The sequence below is a fragment of the Rhinopithecus bieti genome, unplaced genomic scaffold (genome assembly GCF_001698545.2).
Source record: "Rhinopithecus bieti isolate Rb0 unplaced genomic scaffold, ASM169854v2 scaffold_13351, whole genome shotgun sequence".
Lineage (NCBI taxonomy): Eukaryota > Metazoa > Chordata > Mammalia > Primates > Cercopithecidae > Rhinopithecus > Rhinopithecus bieti.
The window spans coordinates 3,401,531-3,413,196 of NW_016807514.1; the positions used below are offsets into that span (position 1 = coordinate 3,401,531).

The window sequence follows — 11,666 nt, forward strand, 5'->3', positions numbered from 1 at the left end:
TTTTTTTTTTTTTTTTTTTTTTTGAGACGGAGTCTCGCTCTCTAGCCTAGGCTGGAGTACAGTGATGCAGTCTCGGCTCAGTGCAAGCTCCGCCTCCCGGGTTCACACCATTCTCCTACCTCAGTCTGCCGAGTAGCTGGGACCACAGGCACCCGCCACCATGCCTGGCTAATTTTTTGTATTTTTAGTAGAGACGGGTTTCACCGTGTTAACCAGGATGGTCTCCATCTCCTGACTTCGTGATCCACCCGCCTCGGCCTCCCAAAGTGCTGGGATCACAGGCGCGAGCCACCGCGCCTGGCCAAAAACACCTACTTTTAATGATAATAATAATGTAAGCATTTTCATTAAAGTCTTTAATGGATGTATGAGACTTTGAATGACCCTGGCCGTCGAGGGTGTCATCCATGGGAGAGTCGGTCAGCCACGGGCTCCATGGGCAGCTGCCCCACACCGCGCCCACACAGGCCCACTGTGCAGCCCCCAAGTCACCAGAGTTCAGGAACCACTTCCAAAAGACACACCGTTGTGACCGGAGCCATTGGCAAATATCAGGATTTTTCAAAGCACACTTCAATACATCCTTCACTTTAATTTATAAAACAAATGACGGAATAGAAAAGTCTCCCCTGTGATGAGCACAGCGTTACTCACATTGTGTACAAGAACAGCCACACTGGTAACCGGCACGCTGTTGGCAACACGGCAGTATTTAGGTCAGTGCCTTAAATATTTAACAAATCAAGGAGGCTCATGGAAAGCAGTTTGCTTGTTAACCACTTCCAGGATACACTGGGGGTCTCCCACTCAAGGTGGGGTCCCAGCAGCCCCGCTCCCCCGGCAGGTGTGACTTCAGCGGCTACAGGCTGGGCCCCGCTACCTGGACATCCCCACGCTGGTCTGGGACACCTGTGTGAAACCTAGGTCGGCTCCTGGACTCTGCCCTGGGGTTTCTAACGTTCCGTCTTTGGAGTAGAGTCTCACCGGCTAAGGCTGGGAGTGCGGCTGGAACCCATCTCCACATTCCACCCAGAGGCCTGAGCTGGGGCAGGGGCGGGGTGTGCAGGGCCGGGGGCCGGCAGTGTGCCCAGCGCTGTTCTTGTCCCAGCACCTGGGGCTCGGGTGTGAATCCACCACGTCGTGCTCGGCGCCAGGCACGGAGCGGCGCCCTGAGAAACCTGAGTGTGGGGTGGGCCACGCTCACCTGGTGGGTATGACCTTGAGGCAAGGCAAGGCGTGGCGCGAACCTCCTAACTTGAGGTTTTCTGTATCTCCTCCCGAAGCCACTAGCCGCACGGTGGGGTGGAGCGGCCCCTGAGTCATGGAGGCCTGGGGTCTCTGCGCCTGGCCAAGAGGGCTGCGTGGCAATTTCCACACCTCCACACCTGTGCACCAGGCCCCACTCGGAGGCACGAGGCGGTGCGACCCCCTCTCCCAGAGAGCTCAGAAGACGGCTCCGCCACACCTGACCCCTGGCAGCCGGCAGACCTGCCTCTAGAAAGCCTGGGCTCTGGGCAGCTGTCCCTTCACCGGAGGGGTGGGAGGACGGAGAGCGCAGGCGTGTTCCCGGGAGCAGGAGGGAGCAGAAGGTCCGCGCTGCTGGGAGGAGTGTGCCTGTGTTTCTGCATGTCTGTAGGGTCATCATTTTGAACTTTAAGGCTGGGGTCCGTCACACATACATCGGTTAGTTTTCCCTAACTCTCAGTACTGTGTGACAGTAAGAATATTTTCCAAAAATCAAACGCGTCGCACGAGGGATCGTGCAGGCACTGCTTAGTGTGGTCAGAAATGGATTTGTGCAGATTTAGTTTTCAATTTTCTTTTTCTCTTTTTTGGTCTACTGTGCTTTGGTGAGCCACATTTTAGAATCTCTATGATCCTATTTCCCCCATCAGTCCAGTGAGCTGGATGACCCAGCCGCCACCTGCTTAAGGTGTCACTTCACCCTAGACCACAGCAGGTGGGCACACGCTCTGCAGGAAAAACCACAGAACTTACCAGGGTTTAGGAAATGGTGCGAGTTTGTACACTTTTTGATTGCGGTGTGTCCCCACAGGCACTTAAACTCCCGCCCGCACCTGTGTCCTGCTGGCTTCTAACCTGCCCCCCTCCATGTGGCTGCGTCGGAGACGTGGGGCAGGCGCCACTCACGGAAAAAAGGCAGCAGAGGGGCTTCCACATCATCGGAACTTTTATTCCTCAGGACGCTACACGCTCCCTTTCCTGGCGGGGCAGGTCAGTGCATTGAGTTCTGTTTCCGTGGAAAATGTGCACCTTGGAAACTGCATGACAGCCCCTCAGCAGGGTCCCCGCGGCCCACCGCGACACAGGCTCGGCAGCAAGTTCCTCCAGCACGAAGCTGGCCTGCCCGGGCCCAGGTGTGAGGGACTGTTCTGCTCCCAGCAGCGCCTGCCGACGCTTCCCTCCGCGGTCTCGGCGCAAGCGTCTGTCCCTGGCCGCCCTCGGAGCCGTGCCCAGCCTGGCATGCATATGCGGTGGTTAAGGATACAGTTAAAGGGTCAATCACGCGTGTCCACGACAGAGACGCGGCGGCCTCACACCGACTCCTCGGTGGACAGCAGTAACGGGTTGATGTACTCGAAGCCTTCGAACTCCGACTGGTCGATCCTCTTTATGGCATCCCTGTGGGCAAAGGCGGCAGGGGCGGGGCATGGCCTTGTGTTCACTCCCTCCGGGGAGGCGAGTCACATTCGCAGAAGAATCCTCCCCCAGCGCCCACCGGAGAGATGACGCCAGGCGGGAGGGACTCAAGGGCAGGCCGGGTCACCAGCCGCCCAAGGTGCCGGCCTGCCATGGGGCTGCCCGAGGGGTCCTCCAGGGTCCCTGCACCCAGTGGGACTTACTCATCGTCTGGGGTCAGCTGCACGGGCTCGCTGGTGAACTGTGTGTCAAAGTTGTCCAGACCGTAGTCGTCCGTGATCTGTGGCTGGAATGGAGGGAGCGCCTGCTTCTTCTCCAGCTTGGAAAAACAAGGCAAGAAAGGTCAGCTCCGCGCAGGCATCATCCCTACCAGACTGAGTGTCACTCGAATCAGAATGAAACAGTAAGAAACGCAGCATTTCAGTCTGCCGAGTGTTTGAATGCCAAATGTTTTTTCTTACAACACAAAATCTAGAAAATATCCAAAGTCAGAAAAATTGTCGAGCTGAGAGGAACGCCGGAAGTGTGGGCCACGCTGGCCACATGTGGGATGGAGCAGGACCCCCGGCCACCCTTGCGAGGCCACCCCATTCCTGGGGGTCCTTGTTGAGAGGGGCACCAACGCTAACTGGCTGAACAAGCCGTCTCATGACGTCTTGGAACCCTGACCATAAAGGCGCAGGACCTGGCCACAGCACCCTGCCTGCACTGGTACCGCACGATCCATCTGTCAGGAGCCTCCTGCCGGCCCGTTTCTGCCTATCCAGGCATCGACTTCAGAATCTCAGGTGCTGCTTGGCAGGAAAATGCCCAGCAGGTGGGCCTGGGCCTTGGCTCAAGGCTCACTTCTGGCCACTGCGTATTGGGCCTTGGTGATGCACCTGTGCCAGGGAGGGCAGAACGCTGGTGCCTGGCACAGGTGCCACAACACACACAGGTGAGGACAATGAAAGCCCCTCAGTTCCCCTAACTCATGGCCACTTGTCCCAGTGACACAGCTATGCTCTCCCACCCACCCACAATAGGGTCTGAATGTGCCCCCCAGATTCACGCTGAGAAACTCATTCCCCAGAGCAACAGTGTAGGAGGTGGGGCCCGATGGGAGCCCCACCCTCACAGACAGATTCCTGGAGCTGTCAAGACAGCTTGGGCGTGGATTCCTCTCTGCGTTTTGCCATGAAGGCACGTGGCCTTCCTCCCCTCTCCCCTCTCTCCTCCGGGGAATGCGGTATTTGGGCACCATCTTGGAAGCAGAGATCTGGCCTCACCAGACACCAAGCCTGCTGGCACCAAGACTCTGGACTCCCAGCCTCCACAGCTGGGAACGACCTCTGCTCCCTGGAAATACCCAGGCTCAGGTATTCTGTTACAGCAGCACCAAGACAGACATTCACCCTCTGCCTCCCTCCCTGTCTAACCCACTCCGACTCACCCTTTCCCTCCCTTGCTATCCCACTCACTCATTCACTCGCTCACTCTCTAGCCCACTCTTTTTTTTTTTTTCTTTTTGAGATGGAGCCTCACTCTGTTGCCCAGGCTGGAGAGCAGTGGCGCAATCTCGGCTCATTGCAACCTTCGACTCCCTGGTTCAAGCTACTCTCCTGCCTTAGCCTCCTGAGTAGCTGGGACTACAGGCGCCCACCACCACCCTCGGCTAATTTTGTTGTTGTTTTTTGAGACGGAGTCTCACTCTGTCTCCCAGGCTGAAGTGCAGTGGCGTAATCTCAGCTCACTGCAGCTCCACCTCCCAGGTTCACGCCATTCTCCCGCCTCAGCCTTCTGAGTAGCTGGGACTACAGGTGCCCGCCACCACGCCTGGCTAATTTTGTTTTTGTATTTTTAGTAGGGATGGGGTTTCACCGTGTTAGCCAGGATGGTCTTGATCTCCTGCCCTCGTGATCCGCCCGCCTCGGCCTCCCAAAGTGCTGGGATTACAGGCGTGAGCCACTGCGCCCGGCCTCTCTAACCCACTCATTCACTCACTCACTCATACACTGGCTCACTCACTCTCTAACCACTTTCTCTCTCTCTTTCCTTCCCTTCCCTTGCTCGTTCTCTAGCCCATCCTCCCACACTCATTCACTGCCCCCCCCGCCAGGTGTGTGTTCCTGTGCAAGACTGAGATCCAGCTGTCAGCAATAGGCACCGTTTGACCCCAGCCTTGTGGAGCCACCATTCACCAGGCTTGAGGGGAGGACGTAACGTCGCTCTGCTCCCTTTAGTGCCAGCCAGGATGGGGCTGGGTGGGTGCGGCTGGTGAAAAGAATGCAGCCCCCCAGTTGCTCTCCGAGGCCCCCAGCCCCTGCAGACCAAGCAGAACAGCCCAGCTCACAGGCGGATCACAGGGCACTCAGCAGCCGCCTTCCCTCCGGAAGAGCCAAGAAGGATCCCAAGATCAGAAATGCCCCCAGCGTGGCTATGCCTATCCCTGGTGCCCCGCCTGCTGGGGGGCAGCACCCCAGATGTACTCTGACCATGCTGGCACCACAGGGATCCCCATCCTCAGGACCCTCCAGTCATTCAAGCTGTAATTGGCGGGTTTCTGCCTGTATAGGCATCGGCTACCGAATCTCAGGTGCTGCTTGGCAGGAAAATGCACAGGAGGGACTGGGCCTCGGCTCCAGGCTCCCAGGCGCACCCCCCGCTCTCCACTGTGGGGTCCAGGGTGGTCAAGAACAGCCACAACAACAAAAGCCAAACTGGGAACAGAGTCATGGAAAAAACCCTCACAGGCTTTTGGGAACTTACAAAGAAATGCTCACATACATTCTACTAACGTGGCAGCTACTAGGACTCCACAAAATAGACCAACTTCCACGTCAGGCTGGACACGTGTCAGGGCTGTGGCCGTCTCAAAGTGGGGCCACCGGCAGCATCCACGGCCAGGCCACTGGGTGGAGACGGTGCTGGGGAGGAGCCGGAGGGACCAGGGCTGTCCCCTTAGGCAGAGCGGGTCACCTGTGGTGTGTGCACAGCAGGGTTGTGGGGACACAGGATGGCCCCTTCATCAGTTACCCCCATTCTTTGTATGAAACACTTCCTGATAAAATGTGGAAAACAGGGTATTTTTCCACCCAAGTCCTGGGCTGCTTTGTAAACAAGTGGCAGGGCGGGAACAGAGCAGGACCCAGCTGGAGCTGGCCCAGCGTCCTCCAGCCCCTGGCCCAGCCCGTTCTCTGCTCCAAGGGCTCGAAGTTGCCTCGGTTTCCCTGACAGCATCCCCAGGGGCCAGCGTTGCCTCCTCTTCTTGCTCAAAAGCCTTCAGTGCCCATCTCTGCAGCTGGAATGCGGGCTCCAGGTCCGGGCCCATGGTGGCCTGATGCCTTTTCCCACCGCTGCTCCCTGCACCCAGCCCATGCATGGACACCCCGGCCTCTCAGAGCAGTGCATTTGAGTGCACACTGGCCCCAGGTCAGACACTGTGGCAGTAACAGGTGCTGCCCCTGTGGCTGCAACCACAGTGACCTGAGATACAACAGGGGGTCTGCTCTGTGTCAATGGGGCTGGGGGCCCAAGGGCTCCAGTTCTGAAGGAACATCTGAGAAACAGCCTGAGGGAGCTGAGGGTTGGAGCCTGGGGAGGGCACAGCCATGCAAAGGCCCTGTAGTAGGTGCATGCCTTGTGTGCTGGGGGCCACAGAGGGGCCCCATGAGGCCTGAGTGAAGGGGCTGAGGAGGAAGACACTTTTGGACACAGGAGGACACTGCTCTCCACAGGGCCAGGCAGGATGCTGGTGGCCTGGTGGAGGTGGCAGGGGTGGGGCGGGGAGCAGCAGCAGGGCTAGGGGGCTGGGCTAGGGCCTGCGTGGCAGAGCATGGTCAGGCACAGGATGGATGGGCCCTGCATGTGCTGGGCAGGGCCTGGAGGCGTCCAAGGGGACAGCACGCCAGGGTCTGCTTTGGCCATACTAGCCAGCCACACAGAAACATCCCGGAGCCAGTTCTTGGCAATGATGGGGGAAGGTCCCTGAGACCACCCAGCACTGTTGGGGTGATGACTGGTGAGCACCTGGGCTGCCACCGGATGCAGGGCCGGGCCCAGGAGGCAGTGCCCTGGGGGCAGCATGGGACTCCCAGGCTCCTGGTACACAAATCACAGGAAATGCCCAGAGAGCCCCGGGGTGGAGGCAAGCAGTGGTCATTCATCCGAAGCATCCGATCATCCGTGCGTCCGAGTCATCCGTGCATCCGCAGTTGTCTGTGGATCCGAGTTGTTCGTTGTGTTCCACGCGTCTTGTGATCCATGTCATCCGTGTGTCCACATCATCTGTGTCTCCACATCATCCGTGCGTCCACGTCCTAGGTTGTCCACGTCGTCCGGGCTTCATGTCATCTAGGTGTCCACGTCATCCATGCATCTGTGTGTCTGAGTTGTCTGTGTGTCTGCAGCTGGTCCCCACGCATTTTCAAAGCACACAGGTCAGCCTTAAAGCCCCACCAAGGTTCCACCACTCAAGGCTCCAGCTGGAGGCCCACGCCTGCCCTGTGCCACGCAGCATGGGGTGGACAGAGGGGTTCATGGGTGGCCAGGCCAGGGCACTGCTGCCTTCTACACACTCCGGGCTTGAGAGTTTTACAGCCACACAGGTTGGCCCTGGGTAGTGGGGCTGGCACCAACCCAGCTGTGGGGCCTGTCCCTCTCCATGAGGTCACAGCTGTGATCCCCACTTCTGACGGCCTCCACTGCCCCACATCTCCCACAACTGCCTCCCGCCCATTCCCACCCCCTGCCCAGACACAGGCCATCTCTCTGTGGCCTCTTGTCACCTGCCCTCTTCTGCATCTTTCCGTTTTCCCCTCCCCTGCCGCCGGCTCCTTGCGCAGCACGTGACGTGGCCGGGTTCCTCCCGCTGAGCTCCTAGGAACGTGCCTGTCGCGCGTGGGAAAGTCCTGAGGCTCCCACGACACGAAGCATTAGAGTCCTTGCTCCTCCCGGAAGCCTCCCACCGGCAGCCCTGGGCCCACGTCATGGACCTGATGGGGGTGGGAGGGGCAAAGTGCTCCTGGCCCTGAGGCAGAATCTCCCCAGCAACGTGGGCAGCAAATGACTCTCAAGAGAAAAGGCTGTCACCACGTGAACATTTCCATCCAGGGGAGATGAGTTAATGCAGCACCGCCCGGCCGTGGGGGACGCATGGGGTTGGGCAGCAGGTGGTGGCTCAGCTGTTAACCCGCCACCCCTGTTCACATCAGTGGGGAGCTGGGACCACGCTGGGAAATCCATCACTTCAAATCCCAGACTCCTGATACAAGCACACATCACGTGATCCACAAATACTTGGGCTTTGTGATGGGCTAAGTACCAGGGGTCCTGCAGGGATGGGGACCCTCTTAGAGTGGCAGCCCCAGTCAGCAGGCCAGGACGTGCTGTCCGGGCCCAGTTCCTTCAGAATGAGCCTGTCTGTCACTCAAAGCTCACCTGGGACAGGCCCAGTAACTTCCCCACGGCCTTTGCTCCCACAGCCGAACTGGAGGACTCAGGATATAGGAGCCTGAGGATGCGCCTGGACTGGTGGAGGGTGGCGTCTGGACACAACCCATGGGAGCTCCCGCCAAGATGAGCGCCACCTCCCGGTGCAGGGGCAAGGAAGGTGGATCTGCCCTGCTGGCGGGGCCCTTGGCACACACCGCCTCTCTTCTCCAGGGCAGTGTGCAGAGAGGCCGGGCTCCAAGAGGAAAGCAGGGTTGGGGACCTGGTGCTGGGCCCCAGAGCCACACCCTAGTGGCAGCAAATGCCCGAGCAGTGCTGGTTCAGCTGGGGGCAGGCCAGGAGGGGCTGGGGTGGCTCTGGGGTGACTGTGACCCCGTTCCAGCTCTACCCTCGGACCCTCGGGGGGCGGGCACTGTGTCCTCTCACCATCCACCCTGCTGCTCCCACCGCCTTCCCTGCAGTCCGTGACAGAGACCCTGAGTCCACAGGTGGGGACCGGGGCCTCACGCGTGCCCCACTCCCACACGGAGCTGATACCCACGGAGGGACTGTTCTCACGCTTTACCCACTACAGCCCATGGAACTAAGTCCAGCACAGCACCTAGGGGGCCCCCAAAGGGACCAGAAAGCAGCCACTGCAGGAACAGGTGGCCCCCCTTGAAAGGCGGGACCGAGACCACCGGACCTGCAGCTGCGCCCTGAGCACCTGCCCAAGAGAAACGAACACAGAAGCGGGTTCACAGGTGTTCACAGCAGCACGATCCACAATGGCCAGAAAGTAGAGGCCACCCTATGTCCACTGAGGACGGATGCAGCGGTGCGGTCTCCATGCAGTGGACGCAGTGAGTGGGGTTCAGCGCAGGAAGGAGGCAGCGCCACGTGCTACTGCGTGGGTGCACCTTGTGAGGACGATGCTGAGGGGAGAGGGCAGGCACGAAAGGCCGCGGCATGCCCAAGTCCATTTCCATGACACGTCCAGACCAGGCAGAGCCACAGAGCCTGGCGGAGCAGCCCTGCAGGGCGTGGGGAGAGGCTGGAGTGGGTTCACGTCTTCTCTGGGTACAGGGTGATGAAAGTGATTGCAGTGATGTCGTATTAACTCTGGACCTGCTCAAAACCACTGAGTTGTGGACGTTGGGTGAATGGGGTGAGCACCTTCCTTCCGCTGAGGTCACATGGTGCACTGCATGGAGGTGGTGGTGACCCCACACCAACCCTGCTGAGGCCAGCTAAAGCAATCTGACCCGAACAGCCACACCTCTTCCTAAAAGCCCCAAGAGCTGATGGGTGGCAAGGAAATGGCAGAAGCAGAGCCAGCGGTCGGTGGCAGAAGCAGAGCTGGCAGTCAGTGGCAAGCCCTTCATGGGCCTCTCAGGCTGTGATTGAAGTCACAACGCAGCCCGCAGCAGCCAGGAAGAAGTGAGTGATGGGAAGCTGCTCACGTGGACAGTCACGGGGGTGATTCTGCAGTGGTGGGACCCAGGTGGGAAGCCAGGGCCGTTGACTGCCTTCCGAGAGACAGCCCATAGCACGTGTGCGCTGAGGTCACCTGGCGTGCTCACTGCAGGGACGCAGACCTTTCCCAGCTGGAGGCCAAGGGTGGCCTCGTGGTCCCCTTGAGTTCTGGCTGGGGCAGGGTTGGACTCACACTCAGAATAGACAGTGCTCCGAAGGGAAGAAGCCCCTCACTCTGCAGGCAGTCATCTGTTCTCATCCGTCCACTCCCGGGAACGCAAGAGTGGTTGAGAGACAAGATCAGGGGCCTGGCTGGCATCGAGGCTGCACCCAGCATTGGGCTCTCCTGCGGTGCTGGTGGGCCCAAGGTGGGCGTGGAAGAGAGAGGGTGGGAAAGGCACAGTGGAGACTCAGCTGAGACGGGCGAGGGGAGGTGGCTGGGGGCAGGGATGTTGGCTCCTCGTGATTCTACTAAGCGCCTGCCGCGGGCTCAGCTGGGTGGCACGTGGGCCTGAGTGTGTGTGTGGATCAGAGGGGTTCTGTGGGCCAGAGATGGGGATGCCACCACTAACACCAGCTAGGCCAGGTGTGCCTGAGATAGACAGGGGAACGCCACCACTAATGTTGCTAAGCCAGGGGTGCCTGGACCAAAGAGGGGACGCCACCGCTAGCCTCCTCCTGGGCCTGAGGACGACAGTCAGAACCAAAGGCAGATCTCTGCTCCCTTATGCTCCCAGAGTCATACACTTAAATGAAGAATTTGCGAAGCTGATTCCGTAGCAGGTGCCTATACTCAGAACATTTCTAAGTGTGTGCATCTGACAACCCCATGACAGAGGATGGCCCCATCCTAGTTTGGCGGCAGCACAGCTGGGCTCTGGAAGGGCTGTGTGCGGGTACGTTCTGACCACCTGACTCCACCTTCCCCCACGCTCCCACACATGCACAGGTGAAGCAAGTCCTTCGACTAGAAAGTGACTTGTTGGGTGGACAAGGGCCCCCACTGACCACAGGGGCCGGGGAGTGACCCCCTGCGCTGGCCAAGGCTGCCTGGAAAAGTCGGGTGGGTCCCACTGCCTCAGAGCTGGGCTTTCTCTCCTGGTTCAGTTCGGCCTCCTCCGAAATGCACTTAATGAGCTCTCCAATCTGCTTTTCTTCCTCAAGAGTATATTTGAAAGGTTTTATTTCTGCAGCTCTGCAACCATTTACACAGCTGGAAACAAATGTCACAGGCGGTCCTCAGCTTCAGACGGGGTCACCTCCCAATAAACCCTCCATGGGCTGGAAACATCCTGGGTAGACAGTGCGCTTCCCATAGCACCCACGACCAAGCGGCGCAGCCTCGCCTGCCTTAACCTGCCAGACACTCACGCCAGCCCACCGTCTGGCAAAACCCCCTGTACGCTGAGCCCTCGGGGCGTCCGGCCCCCTCCTGATCACGTGGCCCGCAGGGGCTGCAGTCACTGCCCCTCATCACAGGAGAGTACTGACCTCACATGGCCAGCTGGGGAACGGTCGGAACTCAAAGCAGAGTTTTTACCGAACGCGCCCTGCTCACACGCCACCGAAATCGGATTCCTAAACCGAGCCAGCGCGCGTCGGGCCCTGCCACAGACTCACCCTCCTTCGATACCTGGCGCTAAAGCTGAAGCCGTGAACGCTGCCACTGCTGGTCCTGTCCAGTAACTGCTGATAAAACCAGCCACAAAACCAAAGCAAACGCCCTGCTCTAGGACGGCTCCCACTATCAGATCCCTGTGGAACCAACAGCCAATGTGCTCACAGGCCAGGACACACGTGCCACTAGCTCCCGGCCACACCGAGCCAGCACAGTCGGAGGGTGTCAGGAAGCGCCATGGGCCGAGCTCGTCCGGCCCCTCACTCTCCTGGCTCCAGAGGATGAAATGTGTCTCCCCATCCCTCCTCGGGGCCCTGGGGGGTGGCCCCCCATTCCCAGCTGACCCTTCTGGGAGACAGGAGCCTTGGCTCCACACAGGTGGGGCCGTGCCAAGGACCAGCCCAGCCCGGTGGTGCGCGAGCTCACACAGCCCACCCGGCCCGCGCAGCCCTGGCTCTGTCCACCACGGGTGGGGGGTTGGAGGGGTGGGGTTGGGGCTGGG

The 11,666-nt window shown here is 59.6% G+C and overlaps 1 protein-coding gene and 1 pseudogene across 9 annotated transcripts in view; one reads left to right on the forward strand and one right to left on the reverse strand.

Moving 5' to 3' along the window:
- The first annotated feature begins 266 nt into the window (after nucleotides 1-266).
- On the forward strand, nucleotides 267-3,093 carry LOC108536031 (uncharacterized; annotated as a pseudogene). Its single transcript, XR_001887401.1, has 2 exons — nucleotides 267-1,537; nucleotides 2,057-3,093. The product of XR_001887401.1 is annotated as an uncharacterized LOC108536031 (transcript).
- Nucleotides 2,174-11,666, reverse strand: part of PRKCZ (protein kinase C zeta) — a 147,398-nt gene continuing 137,905 nt past the window's right edge. For all 8 annotated transcript variants that reach the window (XM_017882477.1, XM_017882480.1, XM_017882479.1 and 5 more), the window contains 2 exons: nucleotides 2,865-2,980; nucleotides 2,174-2,643 (listed from right to left, as the gene is read on the reverse strand). In XM_017882477.1, the coding sequence (XP_017737966.1) occupies nucleotides 2,556-2,643; nucleotides 2,865-2,980 (204 nt within the window). In that variant the 3' untranslated portion in view covers nucleotides 2,174-2,555. The remainder of the gene's footprint in view (nucleotides 2,644-2,864; nucleotides 2,981-11,666) is intronic.